Source organism: Prionailurus viverrinus, chromosome A3 (genome assembly GCF_022837055.1).
Source record: "Prionailurus viverrinus isolate Anna chromosome A3, UM_Priviv_1.0, whole genome shotgun sequence".
NCBI classification, from domain to species: domain Eukaryota; kingdom Metazoa; phylum Chordata; class Mammalia; order Carnivora; family Felidae; genus Prionailurus; species Prionailurus viverrinus.
The window spans coordinates 61,826,193-61,844,689 of NC_062563.1; the positions used below are offsets into that span (position 1 = coordinate 61,826,193).

The 18,497-nt window shown below is 47.0% G+C and overlaps 1 protein-coding gene across 1 annotated transcript in view; it reads right to left on the reverse strand.

Annotated features, from left to right (window-relative positions):
* Positions 1-2,542: 2,542 nt before the first annotated feature.
* CNGA3 (cyclic nucleotide gated channel subunit alpha 3) overlaps positions 2,543-18,497 on the reverse strand; it is a 52,345-nt gene continuing 36,390 nt past the window's right edge. The window contains exons 6-9 of the mRNA XM_047853099.1: positions 12,319-12,390; positions 10,865-10,972; positions 8,537-8,643; positions 2,543-5,520 (exon numbers count right to left, since the gene is read on the reverse strand). Coding sequence (XP_047709055.1) covers positions 4,109-5,520; positions 8,537-8,643; positions 10,865-10,972; positions 12,319-12,390 — 1,699 coding nt within the window. The 3' untranslated portion in view covers positions 2,543-4,108. The remainder of the gene's footprint in view (positions 5,521-8,536; positions 8,644-10,864; positions 10,973-12,318; positions 12,391-18,497) is intronic.

Here is an 18,497-nt window from a genome sequence, read left to right on the forward strand (position 1 = left end):
ATTAGCTGAGGAAATTTATGCTTTAGCACAATGAGCAATGCCTTTGCACAGATGCTTGAGAAGTGTTACTTTCCCTTGTTTCCATCTTGTCTTTTCTCAAGCATTTCTGCATTCTCAAAAGGAAAAAGCTTCAGGACAAAGGAAAAAATCTTTGATGGAAGGCTTCCAGACAACAGTCAGTGGAGAGAGGGTCTTTACCACCTAGTCTAAGTACATCTGAGGTAGGGCTTCCAGTCTGTAGAAGACATTCTGTCTGTGAAGTCCAAGACCTCCTTCCTCTCTGTCTTCACGTTCCTAGAATTGTCTACTAGGCAACAACTGAGGAAGATTGGAAGGAAGGGGGAGGGGCGAAGGGACTTTCTTCCTGTTTGCCTGCTGTCCTGCTTAGGTAGCCATAGTTGTGGCAGATTATCCTGGCAGTGGCAGTTGGATCCAGCCTCCTTTGGGAACTTCTTTTGGGACTCCCCAGAACCAGTCTCACCATTCAATGCCCCCTTTCAGAAAATGTCCAAAGTCCTATGTTTGCCAAACTCCTCTGAGTTCCTAAATTACCAGTAACAGCCAGCAGCACCCCCTCTTCAAAGGTCTGAGTTGCAGCTCTGAGGCGCTCTTCTCTGAGCACCCTTTCTCTTTTGCTCCCCTAGCCCTAAGGGTAATGGCTATTTTCTGCAGTACTCTTTCCGGATAAGCTCAGTACTCCTTTTCTGCTCTCTCAGCCCCCTGACGTCTATTTGATTAATTCCCTCTATTAAATTCTCTTTGGTGAAATACCTAACATATTTTTCCTAATTTGTTCTTAGATTCTGGTATTTAGGCTATTTCCTTTTTTCTATTAAAAACTGCTGCAATAAGCATTTGTACATGCCTCGGGGCACACATATGTGAACATTTTCCTGTAATATAGAGCCAGAAGTAGGGTTGCTAGGTCACAGGTATGAGCATCTTCACTTTACTAGACAAAAGTCACCCCCTGCACTTCAAAGGAGCATTTTATTTTCCACTTTGTTCATTAGTTTGCTTTTCACCTTTCCTTCCTTGGAGTAATACTAATGGCCCTGAGGCCCAGAGAAGGAAGCTGCCTTGGCTTCTACTTGATAAATTCCTGGAAGAAGGGTCTCAGATGGACCAGAGTTTGCCTGATAAAGCTATGACAGATCCCGGGCCCTGTTGAATTTTGATAGCTGGTACATCAGATCTCTGAGGGCCAATGCTTCAGGGCAATGGAGCAGGCATCTGTCTTGATAAATTAGTTGAGTTACGAATATCTTCAGACATTTTTTATCCTGGTTACTGACAAGATACCCTTTGTCTAACTCTGTGTGGTTCCTTGCTATCTGGCAGCTTTGGGACTTTCCAAGCTTGACACACTGGGATCTTGGCCAGGTTGGGTTCCCCAAAGCCAAAGTTCAGTCTTCTCCTCTGAGATCTTGCTGCCTCCCATGTCCCTGGACTTCTGCCAGGAAGCCTGCATCCCTCCATACCTGGAGGAGTGCTCACCAGTATTTTCTTCCTTTCCTGTCTCAGGGATCCTCTCTCTCTCACTCTCTACACACACACACACACACACACACACACACACACACTTCCATGAGCTTAGACTCCCACAAAAGGCACAAAGCTATCTCCCAGCATAGCTCCCTGTGGCTAAACCCAGTACAGCAAGAAGGATGGCCTCCAGTCAGCAGCCACAGTGACTATAAGAACATGAGTGGCTGTCTCAGATTCCAAGACAGTGAATAGGAGTCCTGAAAACAGCCCAAGATTCCACCTCCCAACAATCTTGGCAGCTTGAGATTAACTAGATAAAACCATATTCATTTATCTCTCAAGGAAAACAATGTGATGTTTTCTGCACCCAAGGAGTTTCACAGGCCATGCCTGTTATGTTATTTGAAAGTTTATTCACAGGATCATTCCCTGTGAGGTGAGGTGGGCAGTATCCTTCCCACTTCCCAGTTAAGGAAAGTGAGGCCCAGAAAAGGTAAGTAACTTGCCTGAGTGGCAGTGCTGTGACTTGAACAAGCTCAGGCCTGAATCCCCAAAACCCACATTCTAACTTACCACCTAAATTCCTTGGGCATAAGCAGTGGAAGAATCTGGAGACATGCTTAACAGGGACATGCCTGCAGCTTCCCGCCCACTCATGCCTTTCCAAACTGCCTGAATGTCCCCGATGGACAATTGATGCCAGGAAATTTAGCATCTACCTGAGACCCACTTCTTATATATTTGAATGGTTTGACTTATTTCCTCTGACAAGTGTTGCAGCTCTGGTTGCATTGTCTCACCTGTTTCTGGCTCCCTTCACGTGGAGTGTGCACTGTCCCCTATTCACCAGTGCCTGTTTTCCTGGGGAAGGTAGGCTCACTGCCCTAGACACATATCTAGAACCGAATCTTCCCTTATGACAAAATATGAAGCAAGACTCATTCAATATTTTTTAAATCCAGGTCTCTATTTTTCTTGTGCAAATATAAACATAGGCATAATTAATAGTTAAGGCTTTTTAAAATATATGCATTTGGAGAATACATTGCTAGTTACAGTTTGCTGATGATATGGGCTTGGATCACATCTTCCTTTAATAGTCCTTTTAAATTCATTTTAGAAAGTTAAAAATGGTCACATGATCCATAATAAAAATCAGAAGAGACTCATATAAATCCAAAATACATACTTGAAAATGCAGCACCTTTTGTATGAACTACATTAGGGTCCAGTTATATAGCATATGGATTATAACATCAGACCACAAAGGTTTTGAAATTCCCAAAGCAAAATGGGGCATTGTTTTCTGAGAAGAAAAAGGAGAAGTTGGAAGAGAAAGAAGGAAGGGAGGAAGAGAGGGAGGGAGGGAGAGGGAAGGAAAGGAGGGAGAGAGAGAGAGAGAGGAAAGGAGGAAAGAAGAAAGGAGGGAGGGAGGGAAGGAGGAGACAGAGAAGGAAAACCTGTACATATAGCTTCTCTGCAACAGAAAAGTGACTCACCTTTGGGTAATTTACAATATGTATTTAAGTGGACCATTAAGGTTATAATTCGCAATCATAGAATCCAAATACAGAAATATCTTATATGATGGTAATGGAATTCTATTTACCAGATTAAAAAAGGAAAAAAGCTAGGTCCTTCACTGTGCACACTTCCTGCTAGCTGAGAGCTTTGCCTTGGGGTAGAATTCCAAGGGAGAGTGAGGCTGCTTCTTTGAGAGGAGGGGCAGTTTGCAAAGATATGGCCTAAGGGTCCGATCTTCTAAAACTTCTAGTTGTCAGCTTTAGTTGACCCAGGACCCCATTCCAACCTTCCACCTGAAAGGCTCTCCCAGAGCATAATTCTCCTCCTCAAGCCAGAACAAGCTGTCCCTGTTCCTGACTGAGGAACGAGGGGAGAGGCTGTCTTTAAATCCTTTGGTGAGTTAGGAGATGTCTCTTTCTCTCATCAAAATATTCTTTTCTAAACAGATTCCAGTTTCACAGGGGCTGGATGGCGGGGAGTCTGGATTTGCTTCATAGGCTCAAAGTGACCTCAAATGGGGTGACCTGGCTTCATCCCTTGTGCTTATCATAGCACGACCAAAGGCCAGGATTTTGAGGGTCCCAAAGAGTACATGAGGAGAAACCAGATTCAGAAATCTGTCCCAAACTGTCTCGTGTAAGGATGGATTGGAGATCCCACATTGCACTTCTAGCTTCTGTTACATCTCCCTTATAAGAAGCTGGTGGAGTGGGGTGCGAGAAGGGGTAGATGACTAAATAATCTTCCATTTACAAGAAAATAAAGTTCAAAAGTCTCAAAATTCCTCGTGGATTAAAAAAATAAGAGTTCTGTGCCCACACTTTCATATGCGTGGATTGGGGACACCTCACATTATACAAAGTCCTGCCTTACGCAGTGTTCCATGTGGACATCACAGTCACCTCCCACTTCAGTGGGGCTGGCATGAGTCCCCCTTTCTAGATGAGGAAACTGAGGCTCTCTCTCAGGGCCACACAGTTGCAAAGGGTAAGGAGAACTGGAATGCAACCCTGCCGAGTCCTGGGCGGTGCAGCTGCGGCCACAATGCATCACACGGATGGCTGACTCTGGGAAGCAGGAGATGGACACCTGCATTTCACTCTTGTTTGGTCTCTGCTTTTGCAGCATCCCCAGGAGCACCCCCATCAGACAGAAGGTCGCTCCCACACATCTTCACCTGGCTTTCCAGTTGACTGAGACGCTGCTTCACTTTCATCTGGGTGGCATTATACTCGGCCAGGAGCCGTGCAAACCTGGTCTGCAGGGTGTCCAGGGAGGACTCCAGGTGCTCTACCTTCTCCTCAATATCCTTGGGGTCCGCCCCAGCCTTGGCCACGTCCTCATCAATCAGGTTGTCCTTCATCAGGATCTGCCGTCCCTTCTCCTCCAGAGCTTTCTTGGCTTCTGGATATTCAGTGAGAGCCTCCATCAAATCATCTTTGGAAAGGCAGAACAGGTCTGAGTAACCAATGCTCCTGATGTTGGCTGTCCTGCGGTTCCCCGCCTTGCTTCCCTTAATGTTTAAGATGCTGATCTCCCCAAAGTAACTCCCATCACTGAGGACCACGAACTGGGTGATCCCATCATCGGCCACGACAGCCAGCTTGCCCTCCTTGATGATGTACATCTCCCTCCCAATGTCTCCTTTCTTGCAGATGTAATCCCCTGGGCTGAACACTGCAGGCCGCAGCTTGAGCACAAGCTCCACCAGCAGCCCCGCCTCGCAGTCTTGGAAGATGCGGACCTTCCTTAGAGTGTCCAGGTGCACGTTGATGGCGATCTCGGCCTTCAGCTTGTCTGGGAGACTCTTGAGCACCTCCTTCTCATCCACTGTCTTCTTGTTTGCCCACAGGTAGTCAAACCACCGGATCACCCGTGTCTCCAAGTCCTTGGTCACCTTGCGGAATTGCATATACTGCTTAATGGAGTCAATCTTGGACTGGAACTCGGCCCGTGAAGCATTCATGTTTGAGATCATGGATCCCACATTGCCGACAATGGTGGCAAAAATCAAGACTCCCACTAGGAAGTCTATGACCACAAACAGATACTCCTCATCCTTCACAGGGGGTGGGGTCTCTCCGATGGTGGTCAGGGTCAAGGTGGACCAATAGAGACTGTAAATGTACTTCCTAGAGAGGCGCCCATACTCTGGGTTTGAGATGTTTGGATAGACCCAGGAATCTGTCCCAAAACCAATGAACTTGGAAATGGCAAAGTAGATGCAGGCATTCCAGTGGATAATGATGAGGATGTATAAGACCAAGTTCCCAATCCTGAATAAATTAGGGTAGTTGGTCCTTGTCTCTGTGCGGTCAAAGAACTCAAAGAGCCGGGCAAGCTTCAGTAGGCGGTTGAACCTCAGCTCTGGGTAGTTTACACCCAACTTAAAATAAGCCAGGTCTGTGGGGACCAGGGACAACATGTCCAGCTTGAAGTGCACGGTCTTTGTGTAATGCTTCCACAGCCTCTGTGCATCCTTGACCATCAAGCCTTGCTCAAGGAAGCCTGAAGAAAAAGATGGAAGTCACTTGGGCATGGAAGAGGCTGCTATTTTTTTTTTTTAACCACAGCCCATAGAAAGATATACACCTTGACTAAATAAGATGTAGTTATACATACATAACAGAAAAAATTTCAAAAGCCACTTTTACCCATTACTATGAAAATATACTCTGATGTTTTTTAGTCTATGATGTTCTAGCCTGTTTATTCAGTTAAAAATGTAGATTAATTGGGTAAATTTGAATGTGGACTGGTGTTTTATATCTACATATATATTATATATTATATATGTATATATATATATATATAGTTTATTTATTTAAGTAATCTCTACACCCAATGTGGGGCTTGAACTCATGACCCCAAGATCAAGAGTCACATGCTCTTCTGACCGAGCCAGCCAGGAGACCCTGAATGTTGTATTCTAAAGATGCATCCTTTAAAGTTAGAGATAACATGTTAAAGTGGTCCAAGGTTGGCTTTAAAATACTCCAGCCAAGAAAAGGGTGTGGGGAGGTAGATGAAACATAGCAAAATATTGATAACTGTTGAAGCTGAGTGAAGGTACGTGGGGATTCATGATCCTACTGTCTCTGATTTTGTGTATGTTTGGAAAATATTAATGATACAAATTTTAAGAGCATAGGTCATGGCCTATCAAACTGATTTCACCCGTCCCTAATGGGGCAGGACCTGCCTTTTAAAAACATTGCCTAGGGAAGCAGTAGTTCTTTCTGCCTGCACATTACTATCATCCAAGGAGCTCTGAAAACATAGGAAGCTGAGATCCACCCCCAAAGAATCAGACTGGAGCTGAGCTGGACACTGGGGAGTCACTAGGCGTTATTACTGGTAAAATCAATCAAATAAGCAGAGATTTGCATTCTTTCGTCTTTTTTTTTTTTAAACATTTTCAAACATGAACAAAAGTAGAGAGAATAATATAATGCATTTTTTTTTTTTTTTTTTTAGATTTTGGTAAGCATCAGAATTATACTGAGGACTCTGTAAAATCCAGAGTGCTGGGCTGTTCCCAAAGTTGGTTCCGTAGGTCCGAGGTCTACCTCTTAACAAGGTCTGGGTGATGCTGCTGCTGAACCAGGGCCACACTTGAGGGCTAGATGGAGGTAGGATTGCCCCTGTGAAAAGCAAACCTCAAGTCTGCTGTCACATGGTAGGGCCACCCTGCTTCCCAGTCCCCCATTCCCTGTTTCATTCTTTGGTTACCCTTGTGTTTATTGAGTACTTACATTACTATGTGGCACTCCTAGTGCCTTGGGGCTCCTCACTACTTTCTTTTTTTTTTTATTTTTTTATTTTTTTTTCAATGTTTATTTATTTTTGGGACAGAGAGAGACAGAGCATGAACGGGGGAGGGGCAGAGAGAGAGGGAGACACAGAATCAGAAACAGGCTCCAGGCTCCGAGCCATCAGCCCAGAGCCCGACGCGGGGCTCGAACTCACGGACCGCGAGATCGTGACCTGGCTGAAGTCGGACGCTTAACCGACTGCGCCACCCAGGCGCCCCACTACTTTCTTAATAATATCTTTTCTCAATTCTGAAGATGTTTCCCCTTGGAGTATGATCCATGGCCATTTGGTTTCCGTGCCTACCTGCCTTCCCCATGAGGGTTTCTGCTGAATCTCAGATTGCCAGGGATAGTACCCAAGCACAAGAAGGGGTAGGATCACTGTCCGAGTGCAGGTAACTTGTCCCACTGAAACTTGGTTGAAATAGAGATAGGTGGCTCAGTGAGTCGGGCCACCCACGGAGCTCCTGTGTCTTGGTAGGCTTATGTGACCATGAAGTGGCAGGCCACAAGGACTGTCTAAGTTACCCACACAAGCCTCAAGCTGCATATTAGAGATCTTCTCGGTTATGGTACTGGGCACCATGTGGAAGCAGGGTTCCCAGTCTGTCCCTGTGAAGTAGTGATTGTGGACTTTAGGCCAGTTACTCAGTGTCTCTGGGCCTCAGTTTCTATATTTTTTAATTCAATTCAATTCAATTCAATTCAATTTATTTTAATTTTATAGAGAGAGTGTGAGTCAGGGAGAGGGGCAGAGGGAGAGGGAGAGAGAATTCCAAGCAGGCTCCATCCTCAGTGTGGTAATGTAGGGCTCGATTCTCCAACCCTGGGAACATGACCTGAGCTGAAATCAAGACTGAGCCACCCAGGTGCTGCTGGGCCTTGGTTTCTCAATCAGCAAGATGGAAATAATCACGCCTGTGTTTTTTGTCTCATGCAGCGGTTCTAATAAGAAAACAAGATGTACTTGAAATGTTTTGTACACTGTGAAGCCACACAGAGGCTTGCTGCTGGGATCTGGTGGTATTTGTATTGACAACTATGGCCTGGTTTCTAGCTCAAAAATCTTGAGAATGGCAAGCCGGGCCTCTGCCAGCTGATGTGATGTCTTTGTGCAGGTCAGAAAAAGGTGCCCCAAGAATGAACAGCTTGGAGCTTAAGGGATTTTAGCCTCCACTCACAACCAGAGGCGATCTGAGAGAGGTCATCATTCACCTGGGCCCTGTTTCCAATTTTATTCCTCCATATATCTAAAAGCCATGGAGTAACACGTCCTGGATCCTCTGACTGTCCAGGAAAAGAACTCCAATATCGACAGAGCTCTCCCTCCTGTTTCCTGCGATATTGAATGGTCACTGCTGGAAGCATCCTTTGAGAGATGATGGTCTTATTTCACAGGTCATACAAATGAGGCCCAGAGAGACAGCTTGACTTGCTCAAGGTCACACAGTTTGTTGGCATAGCAAAGACCAAACCCCAGGTATCTTGACCTCTGCTAAAGAGTCGTTGTAGAGAGAGCTTGAGGCGGTACCACGCCCTCACCGTTGGTACATCCTCAGACCTGCCTGGGCTCTTGTGGTCACAGGTAGGTAATGTTCACCACTTTGGATCTCCTGAACCTGCCCTGTGGTCCCCGTGGTCCCCCTCCTGATGCACAAAGTCAATCTGTGGCCTGGCCATGAGAAGTCCCTGGGCCTGGGCCCACTCACCTGTCCGAGCGCGCACCAGCAGATCCAAGCCATAGAGGACATCTGCCGAGTAGTCCAGGACTAGCCACAGCATCACGTGGTCAGACTGCAGCTCATCGAAACAGGCCCTAAACACGTGAGGGAAGGAGTGGGTGTGTCTGGGGCTGGGTCCAACACAGGCACCAGCTCTGTGCCTTCATCTTGGTATCAGCCCTGCCTGCAGGGTTCGTGCCCCAGTGTCATCACCCCAGACTCAGATGAGGAGGCCCAGCTCTGAGAAGCTTTTCTGTCCCAAAGGTCACAGAGCTCCTGGGAAGAGCTGGGATGGACCCCAAAGAGTGGGCCCTTGTCGCCTCTCAACAGTAAGCGTTGAGATCCCAGGAAGGGAAGTTTTTCTAGGCCTCACTGGTGGAGTCATGTGAAGAGATTGAGCACTTGCCCTTCCTAGGGTCTAAGAATTGCTCAGACATGAACAACCAAACCAGCCAGTAAATATTTTCTATTTTCTAGATCTTTATGCTCACTATTTCTCATACAGACTATACCCCCAAATGCCCTCTTCACCTCAAAAGAGCAGCAGCCAGCTCCTGTGTCCCCACCCTGCAGCGTACTCAGCAACTGGAGCCCCCTGCTGCCTCCTCAGAATAGCAGTGTCCCTGCAGCCCCTGAGCCTGGCTTGCACAGAAGCAGCTCGCCCACGGATCCCCATCCCGCAGGCAGGCTAGGAGGGGTCCCAAGTTCTCCCCTTTCTCACTTCCACACTTACCCTCAGAACAGCAGGAGATGCCCCCCCTTATGCAGATAATCCCCAAAGCCCCTTCTTACACTCAGTAGTAGGTCTCCTCCCCATCCTCACAGAAGCAGCGGCTGTCTTGCGGGCTTGCTCAGGATTGTCCCAAAGCCCCCCTACCTTCCCTGGACATCAGCCTGCATCCTTGTCCTAAAGGCCTGCCTGAAAGGGCCCCCAACCCCCTCACTTACTCTCAGTGAGTAGCAGCTTCCCCTTATCCTGCCCTAAAGCTTGCTTGGAAAAGTCCCAAAGCCTTTCATGTACTTCCAGAAGAGCAGCCGCTTACCTCTCTGTCCCCCAAACGCTTGCTCTGAAACTTCCCAAAGCCCTGACCCCTTCAGAAGGGTAGCCTCCTCACCCTCCCCTTGCAGAACGCCCAGGCCCCGCCCCCTCAGGAGTCTAGCCTCACCCTCAATGTGCAAAGCGCCCAAGCCCCGCCCACCCCGGGAAGAGCCGCTGCCCGCCCCTGTATGCCTGCCTCCTGGGCTTGCACAGGAAGGCTCCAAAGCCCACCATTTTAGGAAACGTGGCCTGTTGCCCCTGCCTCCATGCCCTGTACCTTACTCAGAAATGCCACACAGACTCCCGCCAGCCCCATCAGAGGAGAAACAAGGTATCCCTACATCTCTCTCCTACAGACTTTCTCAGAAATGCCCCAAAGCCCCTTGCCCACAGGGAGCTGCATCTCTGTCCTGCAGCTTAATCAGGGATGCTCAAAGGTCCTGTTTGCCTTCAGAAGAACATAGCCCCTTGGCATCCCCATCCTGTAGGTTTGCTCAGGAAAGCCCAAACCCCCAGCTCCCCCTCAGAGAAGCAGCATCTTGCTCCTGTATTCCCCAAACACAGATTTCATAGGGGGCCCTAAACCCTCACTCCCCAGGCCCCTTATTAGGGGAGTTAGCAACTCACCCTGCACCTGCCTCCTACAGTTTGTTTATAAAAGTTCCACAGCCTCCACTTCTCCCCAGAAGAACAATAACTTGCCCCTGCATCTCACAAGTACATTTGTAAGGAATTTCCTGAAGCCCCTGTGTACCCTCACCCTGCATCTCTGTCCTGTGGGCCTTCTCAGGAGCACCCCAAAGGCCCTGGCTGCCCTCACAAGAGCAGCAGCTTGCATCCCAGCCCTGCAACTTGCTTGGGGGAGGCCCACAGCCCAAAGCTTACAGTCAGAGAACTGTGACCTCCCCTGCATCCTCGTCTTGCAGGCTGCTCAGGAATGCCCCCCCCCCCCACTTCACCTCAGAAGAGTAGCTACTCGGCCCTGCATCTTCCTCCTACAGCCAAATTAAGAAGGCCCCGAGGTGACCGGACCCTTGCTGTCCCTAGCAAGCAGAGGCCCCCACCAGTGCTTCAGAGAACTCTGGTGGTCTTCTTTTAGAGCCTCCTTATAGATGGAGAAATGGGGACACTCAGTTGGATGGTGGCTGTGTGGGGACCAGAAATCCAGCCCCCTGAGTGGGACTCAGAGCTCTGTCTTGAGGCCTGGCTGCCCTCACCCCTCCCTGCCCCTCTACCCCTCCCCCTGCCCATGTGGAGACACTGCCCCATACCCCTACCTGCATACCAGAAGACACCAGTTATAGAAGACAGGCAGGGCGATGACGGTCAGCCAGTGGTAGTACACGTTGCTGGAGGGGTCCACCACCATGGTGTCCTTCTTGTTTCTGGAAACACCGACACACGAACAGTGCAGTGTGTTGAAAATCACAGCGTTGGAGGGTCTTAGAGACCTGGATTAGCCTAGAGACCCTAGGGCAACTGCAGGCTAAACTTGAGACACAGGTCCTGTCAGTCTCAGGGGGGTCACATGGGGTGTCCCCTCACTGGAGGGGACAGGCTTGGAGAAGGCAGACTCTGGAGGTCCTTCCCTCCTAGCTCAGCTTCCTAGGAAGCCACGGTTGACAATAAAATCATGGTGATGATTTCCCATGTGCCTGTGGTATCACCTACATCCTTCAGCGTGCTGAGAATAAAATGCCGCATGATAATGTTGGAACCATCTGGGGGGAGCTCTGTGAAACGCTGATTCCCAGGCCCCACTCAGACACGCCGCCCCCCCCCCCACCCCCACCCAGGACCGGGGCCTGAAAATGTCCATTTAAACACTGCCCGGTGGTTCTGAGGCGGCTTCTCTCTGGACTGCATTTGGGAGCCCTGTAGCATTTCCGAGGGAGTCTCTGACTTGCTAACTGCATTTGAGCAGATGACCTGAAGACATTTTCAAGCACTTGGAGCCATTCTCCCATCAAAAACAACTAGCCTGGGAATCTTCTAGGTTATGTGGGCCAACACTGAAGGAAGCAATAGCTTAGGGTGCTTTCTGTTTTTATTGTCAGGATTTTCTGAGGATTAGAGGTTCTAGATGGTACTGGAGATTCTTCTTTTTCTTTGGCTCCATGTGTCTTCTCCCCCACCCCATATGTCCCATGTGCTGGCCCAGGCCTGCGGAGCTGCTCCCATGCCCCAGAGGAGACACCGGCATGCCTTCCACCTTTGCTTTGACTCAGCAGGTACAAGATCAACAGCTCACTGACATGTCTCTGGAATGTTCCCAACGCACACCACGCCTACGTGTCGAGTAAAGTTTATGAATATAGTATTTTCTAGTGCCCAGGATTAGGCTTCAGCTTACCCCGACTGTGCAGACAGGCAAACAGAATGTGGGGTGGGGGCGGGGGTGGGGTGGGTGAGCACAGGAGGAGTCTCCCAGGGACAGCCCCTAATTGCTCACCCAAGGCTGCAGACAACCCTCTTTACCTATAAGCCCCCTCCGGGTGCTCAGAGCTGGGGCAGGACTCTCCCTGCAGAGCGAGTGGGCCCCTCACACCATCTCAGGAAGCCTGATCCCCACCTGGGTCCAACTCCGCTCCCGCAGCCCTAGGCAGCCCCTCTCCAAGGGCCCACACTAAGGCCTGACAACAAGGCTCTCAGACTCACAGGACCAATACAGGGATCAAGCCTGCTATGACCACACACCCTCTCTTTGGAGGCAACTCTTCTCAGTACTTACTCCTCTTGTTTTGTGCCGTTTTTCTTTTTCTCTTCTTCCTTTTTTTCTTTCTCCTCCTTTTTCGCCTTGTCACTGGATGATACAGGGTGACATTTAGCAATTTTCCTATGCCAAGGATGCTACCGCAGTGGAGAGGGTAGGCAACAGTGACATGGAGGAGAGGGTGTGGTGTAGGAAATGGATATTTCTAGTGCGGTGGGATGACAGGAGGCTACTGATTTTGTTACTATTATTCCTGAGGAGTGAGGTGAACCCCCCCCCCCAGGTGAACTGCCCCATTAAAGCATACATTGTATATATACATCAAAGTATACATAGTGGCTGATGTTCTGCAATTTCTGACCCATTTTCATGAGCCCCTAGGAAGTCACAAAGAGCTTGAGACCATTTTGAGGTAATGGGAAATGAACCCAGATCCACACATTTAGGGAGGAAAAGTCACTCAGTTTTGGAAGTCACATGTAAAGGTTTTTTGTTCCGAACGGAAGGATATGGCTTGTTGGCTGTTCTTAAAACCCATCTGTGTATCAAATGAAAGGCTGGCCCTTGATGAGAAAGCCAGGGAGGAAAAGGGAAGCAAAATCTGCACAGACAGGAACAGGTTTGCCACGTAATGGCAAATCTCGGAGTCATCTGAGGCAAACACAGCCATGTTCAGACACTTATCCAGAGTTGGCTGGACTGTGAGGCTGGGGGCTGGATAGCTGCCTTCTGTCCTCATCTGCAGGAAGGTTCTGGGAGTGCAGGTGTCTCCTCAACACATGGCTTTACTCTGCTTCCTCTTCTTTATTGCACAACGTTATGGGTTAGCGCTGTTATAAAGGTTATGTGTTAATAGTCATATGTGTCCTGCAAAGCAGGCATTATTGCCCATCGAACAGTTGAGGAAACCAAGGGGAAAGGTAAAAGACCCTCCCTGACTCCAGGGAACCCATCAGACTCATCCACAGACCCCTCTGGTTCCCCTACTCCACATCCTGGAGCAAGTCACGGGTTGAAAAATAAGTGTTTGTTGATTAAACACTCGTTGAAAAAGACCAATATACTTCACACAGCATTTCCTAAGGAAATAATCAAAGATGTGTGCAAACATGCATGCAGAAAAATAATCACTACTTATTTCTACCAGTCAAAAGCATAAGCAATCTAATCCTACAACTGGAGGAGATCCATCAGCCATGGAATCCTAGGAGGCCCCTTAAAATGATGTTGTGGAAGAATATCTGGTGACACAGGAAAACGTTTTTAATATTTCTCCAAGTTAAAAGCAGACTGCAAAAGAGCTTAGAGTAATAGCTGTATGAGTTTTCTATTGCTGCCAGAACAGACTGCCACAAATTTAGTGTCTTAAAACAACACAAACTGCAGATCTGTAGGTCAGAAGTCTGAGTCTCCCCAAACTGAAATTGAGGTGTCGTCAGGGCCGTGATCCTTTCTGAAGAATCCAGGAAAGAATCTGTTTTCTGCTCATTTGGACTGTTGGTGGAATTTAATTGCTTGCAAGAAGAGGACTGAGATGCTCATTTTCTCACTGGCTGTATGCTGAGGGCTTTCCCAGCTTTCAGAGGGTGCTGTATCCTTGGTTCCTGGCATCCTTCTTCTGTGTTCAAAGTCAGCAGCAAGAGGTAGAGTCCTTCTTGAGATGCCATCCCTCTGGTTCTCTGCAGCTGGAGAGGTTCTCCACTTTTAAGGATGCATGCGATTAGACCGGACTCACCTTGATAATCCAGGATAATTTCCCCATCTCAAGGTCCTGAAATTTAATCACAACTGCAAAGTCCCTTTTGCTGTGTGAGGTAAGTCACAGGTGGTGGGTATTAAGGCATGGACATGTGGGGGAGCCCTTATGTCACCTTCCACAGCCTGTCCACTGGCCTTCAAAGATTTACATCCATCCCATGGGCTAAATGCATTCACCCTCATTCCAAGACCCCTAAAGTTTCATTCCATTATTAAATCGACTCAGAGTCCAAAAGTAGCATCAAATTCTCATCAGCTCAAAAGTCCCAAATCCTCTCATCTAAACCAGGTCGAGGGGAGACTCTAGGTGTGAATTATCCTAGGGCATGAGTCGCTCAACTTGTGATCCCGTGACACTAAAATCATCTACTCTGAAGATACAACGGAAGGGCAGATTTAGGATATCAGTTATAGATATTCCAGTTCAAAAAGGGAGAAGCGAAGGACAGAAGAGTTACTAGTCCCAAGCAGTTCTGAAATCCAGCAGGGCAATTGCCAGTTCATCTCAAGGCCTAGGAATAATCCTCTGTGGTTTTCGTGGCTCCACGCTCTGGGCTCCAGGCTCTCTCTGAGCCATCTCTTCCTTCTCATTAAGGGAGTACCTGTCTGTTTGTAGCTGAGTATTCTAATCAAGATGTTTCCTGCATCTAGAATTTAGGGGTCCCACAATCTTCCTCTATTTCATATTGTTTCTCTTGCTTCACGTCCAAGCCGGCAGTGTTTCTGCTGGTATAGAATCTTCCAGAACATTGCATGTCATGTATATCAGAGGGATTCACTGTGTTAGACAAGAGGCTCATCCTCAGATCTGTGAAATTCCTTCTTGTATTTTTGGCTTCTGCTGGGATGGCTGAGGGGAGTTATGAGTCACACCCTTCATCTCTTCAGGAGAGCCTTTTGTTGAATACTCAGAACTTTTGATCTCTCTGAGGTATTACCAGAAGGTTGCTCAGCCACACACCCAACTTTTTCCCAAAGCATGCTTTCCTGACAGTTTTCAAAATTTGGTGTCTTTTCCATTTGAGTAGGCTGAGAATTTCCAAAATCATGAAGTCCTGCTTCCTTTCTGTTTAAAGTTCTTCCCTCAATATCTCCCTCTCCTCTTGGGTTTTACTGTAAGCAGCAAGAAGACACCAGTCTGCACCTTCAACACCTTTGGTTGAAAATATCCTCAGCTAAATATTCAAGCTCATTGCCTATCCGATCTGCTATCCACCTGCCTGCAGGATGTAATTGCACTGAGCTTTCTGCCACTGTAAACCTAGATTCCCCTTTCTCCAATTTCCAATAGCCTACTCCTCACATATGTGCAGCATAAGCTCCTTACCAGCAGCATCCTGGAAGCCCAGGGTTCTACTAGTAGTCAGTTTACAACCATTCAAGCACAAGGTGCTTCAGCGAAACAGGTTTTCTCTGTGATACTCCTTATTTCCTTCTGAGCCCTTACCAGCAGAGTCTTTAACATCCATATTTCTACTACCAATCTGTTCAAAGCTATCTAGGCTTTCCTTTTTAAAATTATGCTCCTTGGGGCGCCTGGGTGGCTCAGTCGGTTGAGTGTCCGGCTTTCAGCTCAGGTCCTGATCTCACGGTTCATGAGTTCGAGCCCCACATCAGGCTCTGTGCTGACAGCTCAGAGCCTGGAGCCTACTTCAGAGTCTGTGTCCCCCTGTCTCTCTGCCCCTGCCCAGCTTGCTTTCTCTCTCTCTCTCTCTCTCTCTCTCTCTCTCAAAAAAAATAAACATTAAAAAATAAAATAAATAAAATTATGCTCCTCAAAAATTTTTTAGAGTCTGCTCTGAAGCCACTTCCACTTTCTTTGTTACAGCAGCACCCCACTCATGGTATCAAAAGCTGTGTTATTAGTTTTCTATTGCTGCCCTAACAAATTACGACAAATGTAGTGGCTGAAGACAACCTGAATGTGTTATCTTACAGTTCCGTAGATCGGAAGTCTGGTTGGTATAAGTTTAACTGGATAAAAATCAAGGTGTCGGCGGCAGCCTGTGTTTCTTTCTAGGGACTCTGGGGAGAATCTGTTTCCTGCTCACTTGGGTTGTGGGCAGAATTAAGTGCCCTGAAGCTGTAGATTCAAAGTCCTTGTTTTCTTGCTGCGGAAAATGGAGGGCTATTCCTAGCTTTGAAAGGGTGCTGTATTCCTTGCCTTGTGTCCCCCTTTCTCCTTTTTCAAAGCCAGCAATTATGGGGGCCTTCTTACAATAAAAATTCCTCCTTTCTCCTTCCGACTCATCTCTCAGACCCACTCTTCTCCCCACCTCCCCTTCCTGCTTTTAAGAATGCATGTGATTACATTGGGCCCACCTGTTAATCCAGGACAACCTCCCCACCTCAAGGTCTTCAAGTTTAATCACATTTGCAAAGTCCCCTTTGCTATATAAGGTAACCTCTCTACAGGTTCCAGGGATTAGGGTGTAGACATCTTTAGGGAGGTGGCGGTGAAATTGCTCTGCTCGCATCACTAGTCAGTATTTATTGGGCACTTACTATGTAACCAGGCACTATTCTAAGCACTGTACATGTATTAGCACATTTAGTCTTCCTTCAACCTTATAAGTAAAACATTAATACAAACCCTACTTTACAAGTCAGGAAACTGATGCAGAGAGGTCAGGTAACTTGCCCATGGTCACAACGCTCTTTATGGATGAATTGGGATACAAAGGCACTTAAAAATATATATGTAATTTATGTGCAATATATAAATATATCATATATATGTAATTATGTGTAGCTGTAATAATAAAATAATTATTATATACAACATATAATAATTATAATATATACCAGTATATATTATATATTTCCATATATAATACGTTCTGTCTATATACATATCTATATACTTAATATATATGGAAAACCTTGGAGGGATATTTCCCAACATGTTAAGAGGAGTTATCTCTGATAATGGGATTCTACTGTTAAAATGAAGTATATTTTTTGAGGGTGTATGCTCATTGGTGCTTTTCTGTGTTTTCCAAGTTTTTGACAGTTAGTACATGAATAAACTGAATAAAATAAAAAAAATATTAAACTTGCTAAATGAGAAGATTAAGGACAGTCACTCATCCTCTTTCCTCTTGAATCTATAATGAAGTGTCCTTTGAAAGGTTTTCTGCCACTGAAGTCTTAATGTCAAGGCACCAGCAGAGGGCGCTGCCCACAAGCTTATCAGGCATGCTCAGACCAGCTGTGAGTTTAATTACATCAGGCCACAATTTGTGGAGGGGCTGGGGGAGGTTACCAACCTGCTGTGGGCCCATGAAAGACTCACCACCATCCAACTGCATCCCCCAATCCACCCAGCACTGCCCCGAAAGACCTATACAGAGCTGCAAACGATGCCTGTTGAGCTGGGAACAGTTTGCTCTGGGAGACAGAAAAATTATTCAAGGACCCATGGACTAAGTTAAAATGCCAGAAACATGGTGGAAGAACGGGGAAGGGTGTCCATCAGAATTGTTTCTGTAACTCTGTGCCCAGATTGTCACATTTTGGGACAGTCCACAATTTTTTCCTTCGGTCCTTGGCCTGCAGTGTGGACCCATGATTTGAACCCATCTGAAAAGATTTATAAGAGCCTGATGCAACCAACACCATCTGCCCCCATCCTCGCCCACATTCCAGCCCCAGAACAGAGGAGCCTAGAGACCTACAGGACCTCTGTCCGTGGTTTCCAGTGCCCTGAGCCTGTCTCTGACTGTGGGACTCAACATGGGGGTTTCAAGGGTATTTAATATCAAGTTTGGCTTTAGATCAAGCACATATCACAATAGCTACTATTTTGCAAATAGTTTCATTTATCTTGATTTCTGGCATTTGGGTCTCTGGATTTGATATCCACATTTCTGCAGACAAAATGCAACTAAGTTTCATGGAAGGAAATGGTAAAAACTTCTATCCAAGGAACAAAAGGAAATAGGAAAAAGCCTTGGCACATTTCTCCTCAGTTGGAAGGCAGGTAATTTGGATTTCTTGCTGATATTGATGGTTTTTTCCCTAAGTTCCAACTGAGACTCCCTCCTGTGCCTGCCCCCGGGGTATTCCATAAAGAAGTCTGGCAAATGGTGCACGCCCACACGTGTATGATCACACACATGCAACACTTCCTCCCTGGGCTCTTGAGTGGCACTTGCCAGAATCACACATCAAACTGATCTGCCAGCTCAGCATCTGGTGATAAAAAGTAATTACAGCAGGGTCACCATTTCAAGAGGCTATTCTCTGGAAATACAGTATTTAAATCCCCTCTTCCCATTGTCCTAATTACTCCCTCCAAATTGGCCTGAATTGGCCTTATGACAAGGGCATTTCACTGGCACCCTGGAGCTTGGGGTTGTCGAATGGAAAATGCCTTCTCATCACGAAGGAGAATATCCACTGCTCTGTAAAGGAACTCTGAGTTTGTACCCTCAAAT